The following is a 26528-nucleotide window of genomic DNA, read 5'->3' as shown; positions in this document are numbered from 1 at the left end:
TTATTTAATAATAACATATGCATATTATCATAGTTTTGTTGCTAAAAATTTTAGGTGTTCACAGTCAAATTTTATGTAATATGTCTTCTATTTATGTTCTTCTATGTATTATCTTATAACACATTAAAATGGACATTGTCTATATGAATCTGTATTTTGTCAATGTAAGCAAGAATTACATACGATATGTTATGATTCTTATTTCTTTGATAATAAAAAAAAAATTAACAAGAAAGGCATTATCTTGTTCGTAATTAGTGTTTCTACAGCTTGTAATTAGGTATGTAGCCAGGCTATGTTACGAAATTTATTTTCTACAAAATTTATGTAAATTGTAATAAACATTGAATACAATATTAAAGATTAGGAAATGATTTTTGTGACCATATGTATTATGTTTTTTTAATATATATTTCACTTTATCGCATTAATATTATATTATAATATCACTTGTTTCACTTGTTTATATAATGTTTTTATAATCCGCAATATCTTTACAGTATCACGCGATACTGTTTTTATTTATCCACGATGCTATGTTTTGCCAAACTAACAACTCTGGCCAGACTCTTTTACCATAGGAACTCTAATATTTCCGTTACTTTTATTGCGTAGGGTCGATAAAGTGCACATGAGTTGTCACTACTTTAAATGGACGGTCAATGAGTGGTGCAAGTTCAATTAATACCTCGTCAACGATCGGCGTTTGGTCGCGCGCGGTCGTCCCGATCGCTCCAGTAGCGACCATGAAAGAGTTAATTCTTCGCGCCAGGCCTACGCGATCTCCCGATCGTCGCGCAACGCAGGACCATTGACCTTTCCCCGGGTGTGTACGAGACACACGCGGCCGCTCGTTCGGCCCAAGTTATTAAGACGCGAACGCTTCTGCCGTGCGTTGCTTCGGCGCGATTCACACGAACGCGCGGACGATTAAATTGTCAGCTACGCGACTCTATAAATAACGCAACGCGGCGCGCATACCGCCGAGTCGAGTCCCGCGATCCTCGTTTTATCAACGCCCGCGAGTCCGCCGATGAAAACCTCGCGAGAGAGCTGGTTTTATCGAGCTTCCCGCGGCGAAATGCTCGGCGGATTTCGCGCGAAGTTCTCCAGAGGGAAAGAGAGAGAGAGAGAGAGAGAGCAGAGATACCGTCAAAAGCACAGTGAAATCGCGAGTAAGAATATCAAAATAAACACGACACCGTTCGCGATCGAGTAATAAACCATCGGGAACGGTGCAAGAGAGATGGTAATAAATGCGAATTCCCGCGATGCGACCGCGTATCGAGTTTTCCGAAGATCGAACCACTCGCCCCGATCGCATTCCGTGGCAGCGGAGTAGGGCCGCGCGAAAGCTCGCAAGAAGGAACCGTCTGTCTAGCGTTTAGCCGCAACTTCAGCCGCGTTCCTCTCTCGCATTCACTCGCCGAGTGCATATCCTGGGGCCGCACATGTGCGCCACACTCCTCGCGCCCAAAGTTTATTGCCAGCTCGTTTCCCCCTCGCTCCACCCCGCGTTCCCCCCTCCCGGCCGTCCTTTCCATCACGATCGGCGCGTCTCTCCTCCCCCGTCCGGCCCCCTCGCTCCTTGCGCGCGTTCCATCGGCCTTCCAACCGGCGCTATACCGACTCAAAGTTCGTGCTCCCGAGGCCCCCTTCCATCGTTACCCTCCCTTTTGCGTTCCTATCTTTTTCTCCTTTTCGCTCCTCTCCCGCGGGTTTGTTTACCTCGCAGTCTTGTTAGAATAATACCCGGGCACGGTAATTATAGATACCCCGGGGCCCCACAATGCGACTCCGACACACGTTCAACAGGCGGAGACGCAGCCGCGGATACTTCTCGGTACTGATGATACACAGTGCGGCGTCGGCCCCGACAATGAAAATCTCGACACCTGATACCTGCGCGCGTCCTGCTTTCCTATGAGACCTGTCTGCCTGTTGAAGGTGTGTCTCTCGTCCGCGTAATTCGATTAGCGTAATTAATGCGGTCGGTCAACTGATAAACCGTGACCGTTGTAGCGTCTCAAGGAGGAACATGGATGGGCGCATCGGCGCACCGAGTGCGCCACCGCGTTCTCGTTTAAACGTTATCTGGGGAATTTCCTCGACGGGCGACTTTCTTAGATAAATCGTTGGAGGGGGGAAAAGATACGGAAAAGGCAGGCTATCGATATCCACGTCGAGCACTCGCATCAGATTTACAGAATCCATCAGTTATGAAAAGGTTGCGATCTCTTTTTTGGTAAAGTTTCGAAACGCATCCAATGCCCGATTGGAGAATTTGTTTTTCAGTAATTCTCAGGAGATATATTTTCCTATTGGATACGAGATACGTTATCCTCTCTACTCAACCTCATACACAAAGCGAGCTGTAGAATCTAATATCCTGTGCGCCTAATTACTTTAAGTAACGTTTGATTATCGAATCATTTATTGAATTTCTTTTTTACGAAATTAAGAGTTAACATAAACTCGCCGAAAGAAAAAGTTGTAATTTGCTTGTGACTAACCATACAATCAATTGAATTTAACAACCAAATGCTTGTTTCAATAATATATTATACTTTCAGATATTTTCGAACACTCTTCTCGACTCGCAAATGTACGGAAAGACGCTCGCTCGTTTGCGTTGCCCAACGCGGTCTACGGCAACGAGTCGCATAGCGAATTCCCCTGGCGAGTCCCTGCCGGCGCGAGAAAATCTGGAAGTGAACTGGAGAAGAGCGAATATCAATTTATGAAAGGATGCAGCGATCGTGATTGCACGGGTTCTTAAGCAATATTCCGAGTTACCCGCGATTCCGCATCGACGATTCTTGGAAAGGCGCCCATTAGAACGCAGAAGCCAAAGAGCGGAAGCCGTGAGGAGATTATTACGACCCCAGCCGTGTCCTGGAGCGTCCTCGATCTCGCGCCGAGTGCTCGCGAGCATTGTCTATGTCCGTTTTCACTTGACGAAAAGCAACGGAGGAGGGTTTTCTACCTGCCGCGTGATCTCGCGAGTCGGTCGCTCGAGTCCCGTGTATCTGCCGCGATAATAACATCATCGTGCAGGAAAACGAGGCTCGCGAGGGGCGTGCAGCTCGGATTATACTTTGGTGTGTACATTCGTACAAATAACGAGCGCGAGTATTCGATCTCTTTCCCGACAGTTTGCATTACACCCGGATAACGTACGATAAGCTGAACGATAACAACCTGAAATTGTCGTCAAACACGACATTAGTGATAATAGTGAGATCAAGCCGTCGCTACTTCGGCGGGGGGGAAGCAGAAGGGACGTAAATCCAGCTTGTTAATTATTGCCTTATGCGTTATCACCTAGTTCCCTGAACGAGGCGGATAAAGGCCGTGGTCTCGCGCGGCCTAATCCGGAGATGAGAGGATGCGTTTGAGCGGCAATTACGGACTTCTTCCAAATTCGAGCTTCAAATCACGGCCGGATCCGAGCTAAAAAGGACACGGGAAGAGCGTGCCGTTAATGCCATTACGGGCGAGCTTGTGTGTACAGCTTGTTGTCGGCTGGTAAATTACTATAATTGTGAAGTTCCGGCGATTTTTAGATTAGCTCTGGTCCATCAACGGTATATACCTACCTACCGACCTGCCGACACTGCCCAGCGATTCTCAATTCAGCGTGGGACCCACGCCTTTACGGACCCGTGCTCACAAAGGCCGCTCCTAACGCGAAATGTGGCAGTTCGAATTTTAAATCATACTTAACGTCAGCTCTCGATTTCGTAAAAAAAGAAATTCAATGAACAACTCGATCATCAAACGCTGCTTAAAATAATTGGAGGCAGGGGATATCAGATTCTACAGCTCGCTTCGTGTATAAAGGTAAATAAATAACGTGTTTACATATCAAGAGAAATATTCAAAATTTCCAATATTTTCCAAGCAATGCAGAGATATGCGAAAGAGAAATGCCGTTGTTTCGAGCGGTGTGTTTCAATTTGTCGTCCGAAGAAGTCTGAGAAACGGAAATAAAAGGTGTTGGCTTCTCGAAAGATTTTCATAATGCGCGATAAGGCTTTTTTTTTCAAGGAAACGCCGTACTTCGATTAAAATTGCGCTGGTAGGACTCGTTATAATACGATGCCACGTATTAAACAAGATCCCTTTCTCTCTCCCGATTAATTAATATAGCTGATTAAGGCGAATTAAAAACACACCGCTCAACCTGGCAATTAACCCAAATTAATGGCGCCAATAATGCGGGACCGTCGTCTTCATGTAATAGCGTCGCGCTCGGCGAGAAGCTGTACAATTATTTTCAGTCCTCCTTTCAAGACTGCTCCGTATGAAGGCGAAACTTTGCCAGCTGCGAATTAATTTCATCCCGCGTCGGAAACGTGGTTTTTTCGCATTTCCACTTTCACCTTGATTTTGTTACATCTTCAGCTTCCTTTCTGCGAGAAAAATGAGGACAAAAGTAAAGAAAGAGAGAAAGAGGAAAAACAGAAGACGCCATACATCATGTAAGATGGAGTCAGAAGTAATGCACAGCATCTTGAAGAGTCCTACAGACCGGAGGCCCACTGGCCTACGTCAATAGAAGGCCCTACTTATGTGTCTGGTTTTAGAAGCGTCTCTCGTGACCCTTCGACACGGGGGGGCTCTGGCCGTAGAGCCCCTGTGCCGTTCCTATATTTTTTTTCTCTTGTTCCATAAGCCTTCGGACAAGGGAAATTGGAGAAAAAACTGCAGGCCATCGGGACATTTTTGTATCCCAGCAAGCCTTCAAGCAACAAGTGTCGGATCTTAGGTCACGAATCGCAGCTTCGATGGATTTTTCCGGCCGTTTTCGTAGAATGGACCACATTAGAGTTGAATGAATCGTCATTGTGTTTCTTTTGAAACACCCCTAAGAAAAAATTCTCGCTTCTGGACACGAAAATGCATTCAACTCATTCAATCCCCGAGAATGGTGGTTTTACGCACATCCGTATGTTTAACCCAAACGAAGGGAACTCAATAAATTCAGCTGACGTTTCTACGCTGACGCATGCTTCAAGGAACTGGATTTCACATGCGTACATAATAAATTATCGGGCATGTGTCAAGATTGCAAATAAATAGCGAAATATCAGAAACTATCTTCGGAAATTTCAGTATTATTACCATTTTTACACAAAAGATGCTTTCGCTAAAACGCTAAAATGGGGATACGCGCCGGCGCGTAACTGACCCTCGAATGTGGGAGGTCCGTGCTGGAGAAATTAGGGGGGACAGACTGCGGCCTGACCCAGAAGGACACCGAGAAATTTACTATTCGAACGTGTTTTTGTGCAACAAGTGTCAACAAGTTGCGGCAGGTTTCCTAAGGTAGCTTTTTCTAAAGAAAAATTTTCCGCTCTAAATCTTTCCTCCAACATCAACAGGTTGAATAATCGGGCCGGGACAAAATGACGAGGAAATCTCAATTCGGATCTCGGAATTCTACCGCACTACCGTGTTCCTTCATTTCGAGGAGATATGATTAATGAAATATTCGAAATCAATTTCCTTACGATCTGTGCATTCAGTATTATTATTCTATTGTGATATTCTTCGGGAGATGTATCAGAACATATACGTACGTACGCATACAATGAGTCCGAGACAACGAAATGGATTTCGCTGCATAAAGGTCACCAAGTAGGCGCACCTTCGTAATGGGCCCCGGAGATTCCTGACGGGCCTCGAGGCCAGACTCACTGTCACGTAGCCGGGACCGGCGACGTGGTTGTTGGTTAGAACTCAGGCGTGCTCGGGAGGAGCGCGCGCACAAGAATCAAAGCAATCAAAAGCTGGTGGAAGTCGACGCTCGGTCCGGATTCCGAAGTCGATGAGATCTCTCTTCGTAAATGCGCGGTTTCGCGAAGATGACTTCAGAAATCGATTGTACATCCGGGCGACCGTGCAGAATTAGTTAATGGCGTTCTCCAAGTTTCACTGCGGAATTTATACAATCCGTCGACGTGGACAATTATTGTAACTTCGCTTTCGTGTCTCTGTTGAGAGAGAGAGAGAGAGAGAGGGAATAGAACGAATAGACGAGCAGATAGAACGAATTTTTACTTTCTCAGTGATCACGCTCCGGTACTCGTGTGAAATTTTATTTCGCATAGAGCGCGTTCCTCCAATCATTATTCTAAAAAGCGAAGGTTCACTCGCATTGTGTCGTATCACGTTACAAGAACTCGGTTACGAGAGTGTTATAGCGAACTTCTCGCAGGAATAAATCAAACCCGCGTCCTCGCGGATACAAAATTTTGTCATCGTGTACGGCGCGCGGCGCGTACGAAAGATCCAGCGGGCGGGTTGACCGGAGGTCAAGTCGGGCCCCGATGAAGGAGGGAGGGAGAGGGAAAGAGAGAGAAATAGCGGGCCCTCGCTCGCTCCGGGACGTAGGGGCAAGAGGAGAAAATGGAGGAGGAGGATGGTGAGCAAGAGGAAGGAGCGAGATCTCGGTGAGGAGAAGAAGAGAGGCCCCGAGGCGAGACCTACTGCCGGGGGCTCCGGCCAGGCGCATAGGTGGTTTTGACTTGGCGCGGCACGGTGCGGCGCGGTCCCCGGCACGGCAGGGCCCGTGCGAAGGAAAGCAACAAGAGAAGGAGGCGAAGACGAAGGGAGGAAGAAGGGAAAAAGGCGAGAGACGGAAAGAGAGGGTCCTGAGTCTGCCTGTTTGACCGCCGCCTGGCTGGCTGCTCGACTGCCTCTCCGTCTCGTTTCCTCCTCCGTTCTCCTTCGCTTCTCTCTCTCTCTCTCTCTCTCTTTCTCTCTCTGGTTCGCCGGCTCGTCTCGTCTCGTAACAAGAGACGGCGCGGACAATGGGTGCCGTGCCAGCGCGCCTTCGGCCAAGGCTGCCACACGGCCCCGCTCCGCACAGCCTGGAAACACGCCGTCCACGCACGCCGAAAACTGCCGAATCGCCGCAGCATGACTATGTTCGTTGCTCTCTCTCTCTCTCTCTCTATCTATCTCTCGCTCGCTCTCTTTCTTGGTTCGTTGGACGACGAAAGTGACATTCCGCGTTACGAACGCGAGACGATTCTTCTCTCTTTCTGCTTCTCCCTCTCTCTCTCTTTCTCTGACAGACCCGAGAGCATGATCCCGTCGCTGCGTGATCGCTCACGTTAACTCGGACGCTGGCTCCGGACTCGGTAGCCTTGGTAACGCGCGATGGACAACCGTGTGGTGGTCCATGGCCGAGGGATATTCCTGCTGAGGGAACGGTGTCCGGAGCGCGTCGACAATAGGGCATTGTTCGCTGTAACATTGCGCCTTCGTTTTTTCGAGCGTCATTCATCTAATACAGCCGAAAGATCCATCGAGAGAGAGAGAGAGAGAGAGAGGGAGGGAGAATGAGCTCTGACGTCCTGAATGAGCTCTTATCTCGATCGCGCTAATAAGTAGCCGCGATGTGGTTGCATCGCGACTCGAAGCGTGTTTGCGAGCGAGCGCGCGTGCACACACGCGGTTCGAGTCTCGCGGTGGAGACACGAGGAAACGAGTTGTCGCGTTCTCTCGTCTCATTCCGTGCACGGTCGAGGGTCTTATGACGGTAATGGGGCGAGATAAAGCCGAGATAACCGGGCACGCCTCGGGAAGAAAGCGAGAGTCCGCGATAACCGTGCCGGGAGGGAGAGTGGCCGTTATTGCCCAGCGATGAGTTTTTAATCGGCCGAGATCTCTTTGGACACTCGACCGATCAAAGAACCAAGGAGGGAGGGAGGGAGGGAGGGAGAGAGAGAAAGAGCTACAGAGGCGCGCGGCTAAGATTTTTTCCCCCTGACGTTCGTTCGCCGATCCGCCGCGAGCGCAACTCCACCGTCGCGGAGAACGTCGGGGAAGAGTCCCGGTTCGAGCGACTAGTTTAATCGCCCCGTAATTTTTTAATAAGCGAAAGGCGCCGTTCGGAACACATTAAACTCTCCCGGGTCCGCTGTGTTCTACCATCTTCGATGTTCAAGGCGTTATCTTTTTCTGTCTCAAAGATTTATTAACCTCCGGCTATATGAGGAAAGGGACTCATAAACCATGACCACGTGTGTGTTTTTGAGCCGCTCGAAATAATTGGACGCGATCCTATCTTCAGTATATTCTTGTATTATTAAATGCTCCTTTTGGCATCTAATCTTAATCCCCAGATAACAAGGTCGGATCCGATTAGATTCATATTCTATTTCCGCAAACTCGCTTGTAAAGCGTAATATTTCAGTTTTTCACATATTTCTCGATATAATTTATTTACTTTTAAATATTTCCTAATTTCTTATGAAAATAAAAAGTGCCCGGTCAAAAAAAATTCGTTGAAAATCTATTAAATGCTCCTACGGGTCAGATTCGACCCGGATGAACCTTGTTACTTGGGGGTTAATTTTTAGGAAAAGGTATACAACAAAAAGCATCGTGTGTTTATATCATGTTACCGACTAATGCGTGTAGTCATCTACTCGTTTCCGGGGAATCACGAGGCTTTAAAACGGCTGATTTTTGCCTTTGGCTGCTTTTAAGCTTGAAAAGCTACATAGTAAAAAATCACATTTCCATAATAATTAAGCTAACGACGTATTCTATCGTGTACACAACCTTCGGGATCAGCCGAAATGAAAGCCAACTGAAATTCATATGTTGCACCAAGGCAGTATCCCAGCCCGACTCGAGCAGGCCCGGCTTGCTTCGACGCCTCGTCGATCTCTTCTTCGACAATGCGTTTCTCGGAGGGAAGTGGTTTTTTCAGAATGCTCGTGCAGGTAGCGACGTTGCAGTTTTGACAGGTCTCGAAGGCGGACGAGGATCGCCGGACAAGGATCGATTTGTACGAGCCATTATTCTCGTTTTCCAAGAAAAAGCACGACCACGTGGAGAGTGCAAAGGAAAAGTAGCGATTATGCCACCCGAGGCGGTTTCACCCGTAAGTAAACAAACGGCGAATAAAGCCGACCAGAAACGTTAATTGAAACATCCCGCGATCATCGTGTTGCGGCGCGCAACGTAAAATTTTTCGCCACGCTGAATCGTGTCGCGATACTTTTCTGCAAAGTTGAACCCGTCAATGGCACATCCGCGAGTAAACATTTCCGTGAGAGGACGACGTGCGAGGAGAGCGAAACACGTGGATGGGTACCACGAGGCGCGGAGGAGGGAGAAGGACGGCTGCTCGTTTAACCGAGCGGCAGAACGGGCCCCGCCGCTCCGGCGATAATTTCCAGAAAGAAATAAACGAAGGCCTGGAATTCCTCCGGGCGTATACGTGTGTAGACGATATTTCGGTCCAACGACCTGCCCCCTTCGGGAAAGCGAAGTATGCCATCTCCTCTCCTCTCTCTCTCTCTCTCTCCCCCAGGTAAACCGCGACGTTCGACGGATGTTTTACGCCATTCGCGATTATGGTAATAAGAGCTGTCCGTAACTTGTCCAAGATAAATCACGAGAGAATTCATGAATTAAAAAGGCAATCCGAAAGAATCCGGCGCGTTATCGTCGAACGAGGCACGTTCCCCGTCTGTTTCCAACGCGTAAACTTGTCGAACGCAATCGAGGGGAGAGGGGAGGATTACGACGCGGTGCCGCGTAATTTTTTACAATAATTGTCGAAGGCTGTTTCGGCGAGGTATTGTGCTTCTGTGACGAGTGTTTGCGGGGAGAAACGTTAGGTTTCTCGCGAAGTATACTCGAGTGGTAGCGGTGGATCAAGTGGCCCTAATCCGATCAGTCTCGACTAATCCGGTCGGTTCGCGCGGGTTTTCTTCGACGGCTCGTCGTCGAGACGCGTCGTCCGGCTGTCGAAAACGAGAGACGCGCGCTAAGTCCCGTTCGATGGGAAACGAACGCGTGGTATTCGACGGAACACGGGTGGTCGTGCGATCTAAGGTAGCGATCTCCATTACGAGTTAACGAGCGCAAATACATCTGCCGCGCGGCCGCGGCGAAATCTCGCGACACGATCGCCGATCATAAATTTCGCGATGTTTATCTGCGAGAGGGGTCCTGCGAAAAGTATTAATTTGCGCCGTAATTGAGGGGGTTCTCGCAGAAAAGTGCTGATTACGGGCACTCAACTAGTCTCAGCCAGCCCCCCGGTCGACGGGCCTGCATGACGAAGAGCGCGGATTTTCGACGGCGCTGCGAGCGTGCGAGAGATCATCTCTCGGGGGAAAATACGGGCTGGCGTTCCACGGCGACTCGGGCTTAGATATCGTTTCTCGCGAGTTACGCAATTTCTCGGACGGTTTGCTTTCCCTCCCGGAGGAAAGCCCCGGGGCTCTCGCGACTGTTAATTTATGCGTGAAAAAATAAAACGGAAGAAACGGGCTTCTCTTGGCCTAAACGAGAGTGCGACGAGGACTCGGCAACGCCGCACACAGCTACTCGTAGCCGGCGGTGCACCGAGGCCGGGGCCTTACGGCCCTGCGTTCTTGGCCTCGGGCTCTGCCCGTCGAGGGCCGCGGGATGGGAGAAGGTGCCCCACCGGGTCCAGAGATCGCCCGTGGAGAGGGAACGAAGAGACACACGGGCACCCACTCGTACCGGTATACAGGGTGTCTTGGACTAACCGCAACTTCTCTAACGATTATTGCCGCACGAGTGGCTCGAACGGGCCGCGTTCAGGGAAAAAATGTGCGTTCATTATTCTTCTCATCGTTTCTCGTTCAATGATAATTACGTGTGCAAAAAAGTCATTCTTTTTCACAAGTGCGGGGTTCTCTACGCTCAGTTAAGCACTCGTTTATCGTTAAAAAAAAATGAACGAAATAAAAAATGGACTTGGACGCTCTACATGTATATTTTTCTTGGCGCTTTCTTTTTCGTTCTTCTCTCTTTTGTTTCAAGTCCACGTCCCGCTCTATTTCCGTAGAACGCTCCCGACGGTACGCGTATGCACAGGACACGCGGTATCGATGCATTCCCGGTGCAACGCGAGTCCAGCGAAAACGCGAGGCGAGCGCAGTGACACCGGGACGCCCGAGAGAGAGAACTTCGGGCCGTCAGCTTCGGCCGTCGTAAGGCGCAAGGATAACAGGACGATAAAGTCCCAAATTAGGGGCCCCTCTCCCAGCGGCGAATGACAGTCTCGCGGGGGTGTAGCAGAAGAAGACCGTGCACTCGTGAAAGAGCGCGTTAGACGACCCCGACCGGTTTGCGCGTTACACCTAGCGACGCGTAAATTTCGCAGAAAATCGGTACTTGTACTCGTATGCCGGTAGTGAATACCGCAAGTATCGCAGGTGTCGCGGGACCGACTCCCCGTAAACAACCTAGTCCTCCTTTGCGCGAATATCGCGTCTATTAAGGGAGACAGCGAAGCTAGATCGGAAACGGTTGAAAGTACGAAATGGACGGTCACGCGTGCACGTGTCGCTCGCACGCGTGACTTCCGCCAGAGCGAACCTTCCATGCTTCACACGCGCGTCTTCTCGCCATATGAAAAACACGACCGGCGCGGTTAGCCTAATCGTTATTCCGCACGTTATGCCGGCGTTATTAACTCTCGACTGCTATCGCAGAACAGTCTAGTATTTGCCGAGCCTCGGCCGTGGAGGAGGAGGATCGAGACAAATATACTGCGTACAGCGGCGCGAGATTAAAAATTAATTAATGGCACGGCGAATTACGCGGTACGACTCTAATTCCTCTCCGGATTCCTCCAACGATTTATAATTCGTGGGCGGAAAACGTCGCAAGCGACTTACGCCCTCTCTCTCATTCGACGCAAGACAAATCTTCGTAAGGAGAAGAAAAAAAAAAAGCAGCATCGACCGGTAATTATATCGTAGGCACGGTGCACTATCTTGGTGAGGAGAGATAAGATTAGCGTATCTATAAGCGGAGTCTCGGCGAGCGCACGCAAAAGCCTCTTTAGAGCGAACGACGGCGATAACTACGGCCCAGCCGTGACTAATAATCTCCGCGAGGTTTCTTCGTGCACGATAATTAATTTCCCAGATCGTTGATCAGCGATCGGGGCTTTTCTTTTTCGCGCGTAAGCTATTTTTACGCCAAGTCCCTCGCGCCGCGTGGGAGTAAAGGGCGCAGCGATGTGCATCGCGGAAACTTTTTAATTCCATTAAATCGCCAGCCGAGGAATCTCGGGCGGGAGAAAAAAAATTTCTCGGAATCCCGTTCCCCTCGCGCGTGACGCGACGAGAGGAGCAAAGAGAGGGAGAAAAAAAGAAGTACGACGACAAAGGAGAAGTCGTACGAGATACCCTTGCGTTCGAGATTATCGAGAGTAATTCGCATACATGCTCATACGCTCGTGGAATTGAAAGGACTAAAAGCGTCGGAGACATGGGGCAGGGGGGAGGAGGAGGAAGAGAGAAGGAGAGAATCGGTGTCCACGTGCGAATATCTCGAAACTTTCTTTGACAGATGTACAAAAGCTTTTCCCGTCACGTCCGAGCGAGAAAATCGTGACGCGGCGTAATCGCCGCGGCGTGAAGAGGCGAATCAAAGAGGCGTATAAATCCTTTGCAATTTTTGTCGCGTGGACAACTATGATGAGGCGTGGCGATCGACTTTAAAATCCTTTCGGCCGAACATACATTTCGGATGACGATCTCGATACCCACGCACTCGATACGCGTCCCCCTTTCCTAGTCTTTGAAGGGCTAAACGAGACAGGCTCTCGCCCGTCGTTGACACACATCGCAATTTTTCACGGTCGTAAAAAACCGGGCCGAGGCAATTAAAAAGGAGCGAATTGTCGCGGGCATAATGGGCTACTCCGAGGTCTCTCGATGGTTAATTTGCATGACTGAAGTTAAGCCTTTGAAAGGTCCGCGTCCGATACAACATTGACCACTAGAGAAGGAGGGGGAAGAGAAGGGGGACGAGGAGAACGAGGAGGAGAGACACGGTCCCCTCGGTGACCGCCTCTCTTGCCACGTGTGCGCCATAGTACTTACAGGTTACGTCCGTCCGAAGAAAGGAAGACGGAGGCACGGGAAGGGAAGTCGGGGGAGAAAAGAAGAGGCGAATAGGTAAGAATGGAAGAGAGAACGAGAGAAATGGAGGGCGAGGGAGGAAGGGAGAGACAGAGAGAGACGGAGGGAGCGGAGGCTGCTATGCGCCGTCGTGTACCGAAGTAGCAAGTGTCGGCCCCGTCGGCTACGCCCATATAAATCCTTAGTTACCTAGTCGCTTTACGAGATACAATTATTTACGGAGACCGACCGGCTACCTTATTTAGCCTTAGTTAGCTCACCGACGAATAGCGCAGAGTCGATTGATCGGACTCTCCTTCTCCTTCGCTCTTTATCCCCCCCCCCCTCTCTCTCTTTCCCTCTCTTATTACGCCTGTCATCTCTTCCACGTGCTTACTGACTCGTTTGGAAAAGATTACTTTCTCCAGTTAACTGATAATGACAATAATATTTATCGCCGGATGGATTCAAGTTGCACTAATGAAAAGATCAGTACGTAACCGATATAATAAATATGTAGAAGCAATTGAGAGATATATTATCGTGATGGACGTTAAAACGCACTTTAGATATATTTTTGTATGTAACATGATGTGCATTGTAATTACGATAGTTTTGTACGAATAGACTTCTCTCACTGAGAACAAAATATTTGATATTTGTAACTATAATCATGATAGTGAACAAATTCTAGTCAGGAAAACCATTATTCTAGCAAGTATTACTGTAGTGTGAGTGGTAATAATTTTATATGCTTATTGTCATTATTATTTTTGTGATTAAAACTATAACAAAAAGTTATAGTTGATGTCGAAAATGACTACAATTTCTCTCAGTGTGATGTTTTTGATCATAATACAGTATGCAGCGCCGCCATCTAGCCACCGGGGAAAAAAAAGTGAAATAGTTACTACTTCTTGGCAGAAAAAATGACAAGAGTGACTTTTAAGACACCAAAATAATGACTAAAAGTAACATTCTTTATCAAATTCTGTGAACAACTAAGGCTATCTGGGCGAAAAATTACATAGCAAAAACACATACTTTGGATAACTTAAAATAGCGAATTTTTTCATAGTACACTTTGACAATGACAGATGTCCTAACAATACCATGAACGATACAAGTACGCTTTTCGAGCAGTTTTATTAAAAGAGACCGACAAAAAATATATATGATAAAATATATATATTTTATTAAAAGAGATAAAATAGTTTTATTAAAAGGGGCCAACAATTAAATATATACACCGCCGATATTTTACAAATTTAACAGCAGCTTAAGAAAAAAATGATTATAGTGATCTATTTTGAACGATAATGAATTTTGTCGTAACTTGCGAAGAAAAAGTGAGAATAAAATGACTTCAGTGACTGGATGGCAGCGCTGCAGTATGCGAAAGTACCGAAGATGTTTCTATGAACGGAAGATGAAGTTGTATCACTCTCGCGATCTACATATCATCTCGGGGCGTGTGATTCAACGTACGCGATGACGGCCGATCTTCGCGAAGAGCGGCTGCTTCCTCCTTTTAAATCCATTACACCTTTCCAGAGCGCGCGATCGCGTGGCCACGCGAGATGGTAATTACGTAATCGGAAGTGGGAGTCTCCGGAGTGGAAACCGATCGGTTTACGCGCGCGCGCATCTGTCTCGGCGATATTTGCCGCGCGTTGGCCGGCCGAAGGTAATTGTAATTAAATGAGCGGCAATGCGCTGTGAAAAAAGCGCACTGACGTAAGGAGTATTATTCTCTCTCTTTCTCCCTCTCTATCGCGAGTTACTCGTTGTACGCGCGGTCTCTTCGAAACTCGCCGCTTGTAAATCATTCTCACCGCTTAACCTGACATTAGCGTGACAGGCTGCTATCCGGTCCCGGTCGCTTCAGCATGTGGTTAGCAGATGCCACCGCCGCCGTGGCGCTCGTTTTTAATTGAACGCTTCGGCAGAAATTTCCACGTGTAAACGCGCGTCGCGATATCCCGACGAGTCCTTTTGGCGAGCCACGAGAAAAAGAAATGGAATGATCCAGTTTTTCCCCGGGTGACTCGGCGGTCGCCGTGAATTTTTTTTCTCCGTCCAATCGATCTCGGTCTGTTTATCGCGAAAGGAGACCAGGACCCGAAAACGGCGCGGCTCCGAGAACGTGAACCGGCAACTTGAGTGTGTCTGGGTGCAGTAAGTCGCCTACTCTGTGGAACCTAAACAGCTTCGCAAACGGCGGCGAGGAAGGAAGGGCAGAGTTTCGAAAGCCGTGCGCGCGCGCGGACTAGCTGCTCTAAACAAAGAGCTTTACGGCCATATTTATAGTTGTCGTAAAACACTACGCAGATTGCTAACCTTCGCACACGGACGGTGGTTGTGTGCCCTCCTCGTCTTTCTCTTTCACTCACACTCTTTCCCTCTCAATTCATCTCCTTTGCTACTTCCTTCTCTTCTTCTTCTTCGTTCATCATCATCGTTTCTCTTCCCATCCCTCTATTTCGCTCGCTTTTCTTTCGCTCGTCGTCTTATTCACGCTCGTTCATTCTCTTCGCCTCACACACGCACATGCATAAACAATTTCTCCTCTCCCTCTCCTGTTCTAAAATTTCTTCTCCCGTTCACTCGCTTCTTCATCATTTCGCTTTCCTCTTGCGCATCGCTCTCGTTTCATCTATTACGACGAGAACTGTTCGTTCTTCCCTGTTCGTCATATTTCTATGTAATCGCATCCTCCACGTTTCTCGTTAGCGTTTCTTTAGCGACTATCGTCTCTTCTCGTGATATTATCTCATTATTATTACCATCTTCGCTACCTTTTATTAATTTCTCACCTGTTCCTTCACCTTTGTATCAAAATACATCACTCGAGGTTAACGGTCGATTGCGTTACCACGGCGCTAACTTCGAAAACGTCGCTCTAATCGTAACTGCCTCGTGGTCTCTACTCCATTCATGGAAATAACGTAATTAGCGGCCATAGACTAATCAAATACGCGCATTCCTTCTCTCCCCTCTTTCGCGTTCTCGTTTGACCGGCCTTTCTTTCTCCTCTCGAGCGAGAAACTCGAGGTTCGACAACAGTTCGATGACGCCGAGGATGCCGAGGACGACGACGATGACGACGCCGAGAACGACGACGATAGTCTCCGGGCGTTAATTGACTCGAGAGTCGTACGGTCCAACGACTTTGTTTGACGAAAATCGGTCCGGCCAGGCTCTCGGAAACGGGCGGACAAACCTGAATCGTAACCGCGCGAGCCTCGAAAAGAAAACCGGTATTTTGGGCGAGCATGGCTTATTAACATGCGTTCGCTTCTTCATTCTTTTGCCAGCGTGGTTTTCGGAACGGTCCGCGCGATATTCGTTAGAGCGTCGCGCGTCGAGAATGCATTTTAAGTGGCGGTAGCGCGAAATTCGGGAGCGCAAGTATGCACAGGCGCCACGGTTACGTTAATCCTCATTAGCACAGAGAGGAACTTCTCTTTTTGACCCTCCTTACGTAAAAAAAAAGAACAAGACAAGCTTCCTTCTCGAGTAATGAAATATTACGGGAAAAAAAGTACCGTTCGCGTCATTACTTACTCATACTAACGACACTGAAAGGAGAAAAAGAAGAAAAAAAAAAACAAACAAACATTTTATAATGCCATAAAAACTTTGCAAAAGGAAGATAACGGAATGCATATCTGAATTTACGCGTGCCTGCTATATCCGCAAGATCAAACTCCGCAGTGTGTTAACTGAATCCGCAAGATTATTAATCCATCCCGAAGCGAGCGCGATAAATGAGTCGTTTACATTTACGTGCATTAATCTCGTCAAAGTACTCTGTAGGCGAACGTTTCAGCGCGCGTACGCGATAGCATGCGTCACCAGGATCACGCTATTTTATTAAACGTCGGTTTACTCCTCTCGCGAGCGCGAACAAGGTATTCGCGTGTTCGTGTTCACGCAACGCAAACATCACGCTTTAAACGAGTATCGAAAGTAACGCGTTCGGTCGCGTCGGCGACACACACACGTACGCACACGATTCATCACTTACANAAAAAAAAAAAAAAAAAAAAAAACAACGATTATTCCTTTCTCTTTTATCCGACTCGCACACAATATAGCTTGTCAATTACTTAACGGGCAGAATAAAATGTGGCGCACAGCGGAATTTTTGAAATGGACGTCCGCACGATCGAGCTTCGAACATTGCGATAGGGAAAATCACGTTTTCACGCGATCGTTGATCGGATTCCTGAACGGCAAGAAACGGCTGAGAGGCGATACGAAAGTATGCGTCGTCCGACGCTTTACGCGCGGCTTATCATGTTATCGACCGTTGATTGGGCCTCACGATTATCTTAATGCGTTTTCGCGTTCGGGATTAGGGACTACGAAAGGCCCGTGTTAGTCATCGATGCGCGTCTCATTAACATTTTTGTCATACACCGCGTCCGATTCGAGGGACAAAACGTCAGACGGATGACGACGGTCGGTCCCTAGCGAAAATATTTGCCCGGCCCGTATCAGTTTCGGGATCACACCGAGCGCGCGAGCTGTATCGATATCTTCGGCGTCAATATTTGACGGCCTCCTTGACCCGCTTTCACCCGGACCACAGATCGCCGCTTTATTAATTTCCGCTAAATCCGCGAAGAAAGCGCGCTTGTGGCCACTGTCGCAAAAGAAAGACAGAGAGAGAGAGAGAGCTCGTCCGACGGAAACTTCGCGCGTGATACGTCGCGTGACGGAGCGAATTAGAAGCATCACGTGCACGGCGCGTGTCGCAGGTCGGGAACCGGTACCCTTCCGCAGCAGTCTGTCGAAAGTTCGCTTCGTTGAGCGACTACCGCCGTCGCCGTCGTCTATCGATCTCGTGGACGAAAGCTGGAGCTCGGCGATTTGCCGAGTGATAAGACGACGATGCGAGATTCGCCACGAGGAAAGCGTGACGTAAGATCTGATAAGCCGCAAGCGTCGGCTTCGCGTCGATTCCGCGCTAATTTTCGTTACCTCGGAGAATGAGAGATGCACGACGGTGCAATCCACCTCGGCGCGTTCTGCCTCGGAACGCGACCGAAAGATCGTCGGAACGCTCGCGACACTTCTATTCTCGTAGCAACGTTTCCTTTTTTTTTTTTTCAAAGTTGCAGCGCAGGATCTAGTCACTGCTCCCGATGAACTTGGACTCGCCTCCTTCCCGGTCACAAATTTTAACCGGCGCCCACGCTCGGAATTCGAACGGTCCGGTAAACCAAGCATATTTTCGGAGAGTCTCGCCTCTGCTCACACGGCGCCGACCATCTCTTTCTGGGAAAGAGACGACGGTTCGGAAATTTGTTTAACCATTTATAAAAGAAGGTGCAAGCACCACCGCGGGGTGTAGTTGCCGAACCAATAGGGATGGGCACCATAAGCAAGGAACGGACGGAGCCCCCTCTTCTTTCTCTCTCTCTCTCTCTCTCTCTCTCTCTCCCTCTACTTCCCTCTCTGTTCCCGGACTGCCTCTCCGAATGCAAGAAGTCCGGCAGGTAGGCTCGTTAGCGAGCAGGTAGGTAGGTAGAGGCGAGTCAGGGTAGGTAGGTAGGTGTATAATGCTGACTGTGGCCAGTGTGTCTGTGCTTATATATCGGGTGTTCCGATGATTCGCGTCGCTTGTTCATTCGAATTTTACGGTTACTTTCGGGAGTGTTGCCGCGTTATTATTCGCGTGAAGATCGTAGGGTGTTATACGAGGCGTTTCGAAAGCGTTGCTCAAGAATGCCATAATCCTAAGTAGCGTTTACGAGCTACGAGATGTCACAATAGAGTCGTCCAACTTATAAATAAAGTACGAGAGACTCAAGCGGCTTAAAGACTGGCGCTGTTTGCGAAAGGAAAAATGGAACATGTAAAAATGAATGTTTTCAGCTACCAAATAGCTCGATGTGTATGTGTCGTGCGGCTTTTTCCTTCGGATGTGGGACATTGAGGAAACTCAAAGTAGAGCTCACGGTACACGCTGAAGCACAAAACGCGGCCCTCCTCTCCGAAGCTTCTCCCCGCTCATCGAAAACGGCGTGCCGGTTATCGCGATAGTCCGAAATTTCGCTGCGAGGGGATTCTCGCGAATAGTTCAGCACACCCAGTATACGCTGCTGAGCGTAAGAAATGGGTGGGTTAACTCCGAGAGGAGACGAAGTAAGAAGAGAAAAGGAAGAATACCGAGAGGGAACGAGAGCGAGAGAGGCGCGACGAGATGCCGGGGAAACGAGAGAGAAATCGAACGAGCGATACGAGGCAGGCGTGAAGAGGAGAGTAGGAGAGAACGCGCGAGAAAGAGAGAAGAGAGAGAACTCGCTTGGGTGCCATGTGCATTGGTGAGCGGATACACACCGTAAGGTTCGGAGGGAAGGTATTCGGGCAAGTTCAGGGTGATGCAGCAGCGGTGCAGGGTCTCTCTCTTCTCCTTACACTTCTCTTCGTTCTCTTTCCCTCGCTCTCCCGTTGCCGCGTCGTCTCGTTTCCTCGGCCTCTCGTTCCTTCTCGCTTCTCAGTCTCTCCTTCGCGAGGAGAAGCCTTCCTTTCTCTCTTTCTGCCCCTTCTCGCCTCCGCGCTCGCCATCGGGGCTGCTCGTTTCGTTTTTCGTCTCTGGGGATAAGCCTACGGTGCGCTCGAGGCGATCTAGGCGCCCGACCGCCTACACGCGAACTCGTCAATTACTTCGCACAACGAGACACATCGTTTCTGGCTCTCCCCCGTCTCTTACTGCCGTCTGATTCTCTCTCTTTCTCTCTCTCACACACACAGACACTCTTTTTCACAATCTTCCGCTCTTCGAAGCACACGACGCGTTGCACGTTGTATATCCGCGCCGAAGTGCGATTCGGACGCGCGCGGAGGCGGTTTCCGAGCAGCGACAAGGTATATGCGTATCGAAAGGCGCGCTTTCGCGAGAGTGCCCACGTACGAGAGCCGGCGGAAATCGTGCACGTGTAAGAATCATTATGCGAGCTCCACACTGAGAGAACGCGAGCACGGAGGAGGAATATTGCGTTCGCATTGTTCTGAAGTGTTATGTACATGTATGTGAAAACGTTCAAGTGTAGTGTCAAATATCAACCGTCAGAAGAGAAAATCGCAACCAACGAGAATATTTCATCGAATCTTAACTTTCCGTTAACACGTTGACTGCCAACTACGAGATATCTCGTAGGTTGTGTACTTGACCAGGACCCCAACTACGAGTTATCTCGTCGCTTCATTATTTGATTAAATCAAATTGGCTTCTTAGACCAAAATCGTGAAAAGTTTCGTGGCAGTCAACATGTTAATCGCAATATTTTTCATTAAAAAATGGTAACAACGTATCCCACAGATACACTATTTTCTTTCGCTTCTTGAAATAATTTTCCTTTCATTAGCACCTAGTTAATAGACCAGTGAAATATATAAAAAAAACAGTGAAATATATAAAAAAACAGTGACGAACAAAAAGAACAAAGGAAAAACATTGACAAGAACGAGTTCGATCTTGTAGCCGTATAGCAACGGTGATACGTCGTAGTCTGAACAGTACAGTCATGGATAGAAAAGTGTCCCACTCCCTAAACATGGTGATATCGGAAATTCCGAATTTGGAGTATCATTTCTGAATATTTGTGCATCATGATTGCTGATTATTCTGTGAATTGGCAAGGATACTCTAAAGCAGCAGTCATGATGTACGAATATTAAAAAATGATGCGCTTAATTCGAAATTTCCGATATTACTATGCCTAGGAAATAAGACTACCTTTCTGTCCATGACTATATCTATTGGATATTGCGACTACGAAGGATTAAGCACATACATTCAGTTGCGTATCATTTTCGAGAGTTACTAAAAATTTTCTTTTCGGGCGCATTTATTTCTAGATAGTCATATATCGTGACCGTTAATTAGTCAAAGAAACGACAACGATGCACCCGAGCAACTGTGACATCTGACAGTTTGACGTTTCATTTATATTCGTAAGAAAGGTTATATACTCTCGTGTGTTACACGTATTCAACAGGATCCCAGCAAAACACTAACAATAATATTGTATAACATCAATATTATAATTTCTCGTTCAACGATGTAACTGTTACACAATATGCATATTATATTGCATTTACATTGTTGAGTGAGAAATTATAACATTGAAATTACAACATTATATTACTGTTAGTAGTATTAGCTGGGATACGAATAAACCTAACATGTGTTTAGGAGTGATGGAAGAGAATAACAATACCCTAAAAATTATGCAAGATTTCATTATTATTAGATTTGATATGACTCCCCAATAAACACCAACTAACAATAACGATACGTCAATATTATAATTTATCATTCAATAATTTAAATTTAATATAACACATGTGTTATATTACATTTTTATTGTACTAAATAGATTGCACGTTTTATTTTTTTATTTTTCATTCGCCGCACTAATATCTTAACATTAAGACTGATAAATTATAGCATTGACGCAATGTTATTGTAGTTGTTTACTGAAAAGATAAATCATTTAACCCCTTGCCATACTCTGACGAGTCTGACTCGTGATGAGAATTTTGAGCCTGAATATCACGAGTCAGGCTCGTGGTCTAATTTCATGTCAAATGTGAATATCACGAGTCTGACTCATAATCGACATTTCGAACCAAACATAAATATCACGAGTCGAACTCGTGGTCTTAATCTCGGGCCAAGTATGAATGTCTCGAATGAGGTCTTTTGTCCCAATCCTTTCTTGACCATTCGAGCGCATCGCTTGGGCCCGGATTCTTCCGAGTTAAAAGGTATAGCAGGGGGGGGGGGGGGTTAATGATAACGAAACGAAGCGATATTTTTAAGGTGATATTATCCTCTTCGATCATTTCTAAACACATATTAGGTTTAATTATATCACGTTTCTATTGATTACATGTAATACATGAGGGTAATAACTCTTCTTACGAATGCAAGCGAAAAGTCAGGATGTCACAGCCGCTGAGATACATCGTCGTCACCTCTTCGACTCAACAGTCACGAATCTAGGAACAGGCATGAATCTAGGAGCAGACGCATCCGGAAGAAAATTTTGTTACAACTTACGATCTAGGGAATGGCTAAGCATATATGAAAGTGAGTGTACACAGCGCAAATATTGAAACAATTTCCCAGCCGGGTTTCACGATTAAAATGCTGCCCGTACCGCAGTCTCGCGAGCGAAATCACAGGCCGCTCGTTCGCTCGAGACTTCGTACGAGCGCGGGAAAAAAGAAGGAAGCTCGCGCGGCACATTCCACGATCATCCGAACTCGACTACCGCGCGCGCAGATCGCGTCGTACGTTCAAATATACGTCGCGACGTTTACGTCCGCTCGCGATAGAAGCTCTCTCTCTCTCTCTCTCGGCGGTTCGTCGTCCGGTCATTACAGACGTCGCCCCCGCGTACGCAAGTGCGCGGATGCTAATTCCGTGACGCGCTTATTTCGCGCGCCGCCGCCCGATTTTTATCCCGATCGACACGTAAGCCCGCGCCCGACACTTGGTCGCGGAACGTGGTGAAATCGTCGGCGATTACCTCGCTCTGGAAGTTGACAGGCGCTCGCGATAATTAGTCGCGCGTGGCCAGTTTGCGTCGCGAAGTGAACTCGGGGCTCTCGACTCTCCGGTTTTATGCGTCTAGCGCCGCGAGGAAGTGTAACGGTGGAGATCGTCGAGCGAGTCTCGTATCTTCACTCCTTATGGACCCGGATTTTTCTTGCTCATTCTCTCTCGCGACGCGTGTGACTGGCACGCCGGCGCGATTCGCGCCGCGCACAGAAGCGCTAAGCCGACGCGAATACTAATGAAGCGCACGGGCGTTATCGAAAATGAGTGGCGCGTAAAAGGAAGACGACAGAGACGGGAAGGAGTGCGCTACGCCGGGCTGTTGCATTTTGCGATATTATGTTGATACATCCCCCGATACACGCACGCGCGCTTCCTCGCCGTAGTAACCGACGGCAGGCAATGGCACAGGCATCGGATTATTACAAAAATATACCGCGCGTCGCATGCAACAGGAATTCCGATATAAAAAATGCAGACCCTTTTATACGGGAGAGTTCGCGTCTTCATTTTGTATTCCGCTTTTAATCATACGCGCGTAAATTACGCGCTCGGTGTAAAAAAAAAAAAGGGTTTTTAATATGAGCATCGTGTATTACGGCTTCGCCATTGATACACATGTATGTACGTCAACCCGATGCGCCGAAGCTGTGTTTGGTTAAAAATGACGTCAGAATGTGACGCGTTACACGCGATCACGACTCTGCCGGCATATCTGAATAACTAGTTTCAGGCGTACGAGCGACAAAAAAAGGTGAGGGGGGAACACGAGAAGCGGCTCTAGTGAAGTCAGCCGATGCCAAGATTAATTCCGCCTGAGCCTCGCGCGCGCGCGGCCTTCCTCGAAGAGCCATAATTAACCACTTAAGCGATTACAACGGATCCCGACGTAACGTTTTACACGTTTTCTGACGGCGAGTGCAACGAATCCTACCCCTCCCTCCCCCCCTCTATTTACGTACGTACACGAGGTGAGAGTGATCCACGGACGACCTGAATGATGGAATACGGTTAACGGGAGCTACTGGCTGTTTTACATGATAACATGTAATCCCGTTTGTTCCCGTATTCGGCGGTTTCCTTTGTCTATCCAACGAATTCGCTTATGAGAGGGCAAGTGAAAAAAAAAGTCAACGCATTGTACTCACAGGTGTATGCGCACGAACACGTGTCTATAAACCGTTCGAATGTTCCCCGGACGTGTTGCACGACAAGCGAAACTGCGGATAAAATCCCGCCGCGAACGATAGATCGTCTATAAAGCGAGCTGTTGCAGGTGACTATGTCGGAAAATTCAGATCGTTGAAAGGAGTCCGCGCCTACGCAAGTTTGTCGCGCCGTTGCGTAAGCCGTCAAACTCGCGTTTCTTTTTGAGAGATGAAGTTTCGGAGCAACGACACCCGCTCGCTCGCGCCGTAATCGCGCCTGCAACATCTCCGACAAGACGGGACAAGATGTCCGGGGATGTCGTGATGCGCGGCCACGTTCGCTCATTAAAATGTTTTGGCAACAGCGTGACAGCGTGAGCGGTAGCGCGACATCGATTTGTCAGTGACAGAGTCTCTGGCAGGGAAGAGGAAGAGCCGACCAGCGAGAACGTCAGGCACGCACCTCATTGTATACGTTACTGACACGTCGGGGCGATTTGTTCCGAACAAGCCTGTCGACGTCGGCAACCACGCGCCGTCGTCCGATGTTAAGAACTTTCAGACGGCACGAGAGAGAGAGAGAGAGAGACGGGAAATATCTATTAAATTAGAGAATCGTCTTTTCTTCTCGCAAAGCAATATTTTTAGATGTCGTTGAGAAGCGGAGTTTAAAACACCGCGAGAGACGGTGACATTCTTCGTCGTCGCGTTGTGAAAATGAGATATATATATATATATGTTGCCTGCTTAGATCACATTGTTTACGTTACTAGTTCGGTCTTTTTGCGTGGAGTTTAACGACATTTCGTCTGTTCTTTATAATTGAACTGGCTGCACTAGTTCGAGAAATTTATGCACACTGAAGCGTGAGAATAGTCTACGCTTCGATGTGTATGTAAATTTCTCGACTAACGCAGCCAGTTCAGCTATAAAGAACAGACCAATTGACGCGTTTCACGGACGCCGTTCGTCTCTGTAAACGAGATGTTACCGAGCATTATTTAGAATGTACAAAATATGAATTCTATATTATAAATTACGACCGAACCGTACGAAAATGATACGAGTTCAGAGACGTGTATAAATAATTAGTATAAATAATTAATCGATTAAAATTATCATCGGTGATAATAGCGCACGTCTGATCGACAGCGGCGAGGAGATTAGAAATCTTCAAGCATGTTTCACGCACACGCGACACGAACTTATAAGCGCGTACGATGAATCGGCTGGCTTCCAATGCCACCACGCCTTATTTCTGTAATAGTCGTTCGCGCAATAATCCGCTGTGTTTCGGCGCATTACAAGAGCAAGCGAGCGAGTACGCGGACTCAAGACGGCTTACAAAGTAGCTCTTATTGACGTCGTGCCAATAAGAGCAACGCGGTATGCATCTCTCTCTCTCTCTCTCGCTCTTTCTCCCGCGATCAGGATTGTCTAAGTGTCGTTGTCGACGCCTCCGGCGTTCGCGATTATTGCGGCGGTGAGTGTGGCAAAAAGGTCGTCGTCGCCGACGACTACGACGAAGAAGAGGGAGACGAAGAAGAACCTTTCGAATGCGCGACGACGTGCGACGTAATGCGACGTAATGGCGTAAAGGAAATTAATAGGAGCGCCGTGTGGCTAACGGACTGCCATACGCCGGGAATCCGAGTCACATATTTTCACCGCTCGGCACAGAGCGCACACGGACGCGATTATTATCGGACCGTGAAAGCGGCTATGAGAGCAGGCACTTATCGTGCCGCGATCGATTTCAAATGACGTTAATCTAAGCGAGGCAGCGCGCGCGCGACCGGCAAGATACCAATGCAACGGTTATGACACGGGTAAAGCGAGCTATAGAGTCTAAGCGCGGGCCATTGAGAAACGTCGTCTGCTGAAGGTTCATTATTTAATTCCTTCGGTACCCGGCGATCAATCGCGGAAACTACGGGTGTGCTCTCGCATCGCGCAGCCCTATTTAGACCGGATTATTTCCGATACCGGTGCACGTTCGCGTTATTTCTACCAAGGTAGTGCCCGATACCCGTTACGCGATATCTAGATCGGATCGTTCGTGCGCGCCACGTAGGCGATCGCGCTGACACACCGGGTAGCAGGATTAAACCAACAGCATCGCGCATTATTTCGGCCGCGCGAGTCGCGTAACTCGACGTGACGCGACCAAGGGACGAGAATTTCGCGCGCGCGACTTCGGACGCGAGCCGCGCTCTTACGCGCGTTACTTCCGTTCAAATATAGGGCCTGCGATCAGCTGTTTGCGACACGACGCAGTCGAATGATGTATCGATCCCGTTGACTCGGTTGGATTTACGAGGGAGGGAAGGGGGGGGGGAGACTACCGAATAATTAAACTCACGCGACGAAATTGGCGGCGACACGATTTCCCGCGTAAGCCGGGGAACGGTGCTTTGCGAAACACCGGCCGAGAGGCGATTTATCGTTTGTTTTCGAGCGTATTTCCGCGCGAACGTCGAGAGAGCGTCGGTCCCGTGAAATACTTCATGTCACAGATACCGGCACGTAAAAAGCAAGCCGCGACAATGGCGAAGATAACATCTCAATGCTAGCAGGTGAATCCGAAGTACGACGCGTTGAAAGTATCGAGAATCGCAAGAATCAAACATGGAGTACGTCGTAAGAGTGCAACATGATGTGAAAAAGACTCACCGAAAACGGGACTGAGATCGGACCTCGCAGACGCCTTCCCGGTCGTCGCGTAGCTGCCGCCGGCGAGCGAGCCCTTTTCCTGCAACACACGAGATCGGCACGCACTTAATTCACGGCGTCCGTACGGCGACAAGGGTGAAGGGATAGGGAAAGATCGAGCAGTAGGCGAGAATATGGCGGAGAAAAAAAGAAGGAAACGCTCAGGAAGCA

General features: G+C 48.3%; 1 protein-coding gene across 1 annotated transcript in view; it reads right to left on the bottom strand.

Annotated features, from left to right (window-relative positions):
- LOC106742176 (protein pangolin, isoforms A/H/I/S) overlaps window positions 1-26528 on the bottom strand; it is a 248425-nt gene that overhangs the window by 220280 nt on the left and 1617 nt on the right. The window contains exon 2 of the mRNA XM_014614880.1: window positions 26319-26397. Coding sequence (XP_014470366.1) covers window positions 26319-26397 — 79 coding nt within the window. The remainder of the gene's footprint in view (window positions 1-26318; window positions 26398-26528) is intronic.

This window comes from Dinoponera quadriceps, unplaced genomic scaffold, assembly GCF_001313825.1.
Source record: "Dinoponera quadriceps isolate SergipeBrazil2010 unplaced genomic scaffold, ASM131382v1 scaffold676, whole genome shotgun sequence".
NCBI lineage: Eukaryota > Metazoa > Arthropoda > Insecta > Hymenoptera > Formicidae > Dinoponera > Dinoponera quadriceps.
Note: the sequence above shows the minus strand (reverse complement) of the source record. Positions and strands in the feature narration are given on the sequence as shown.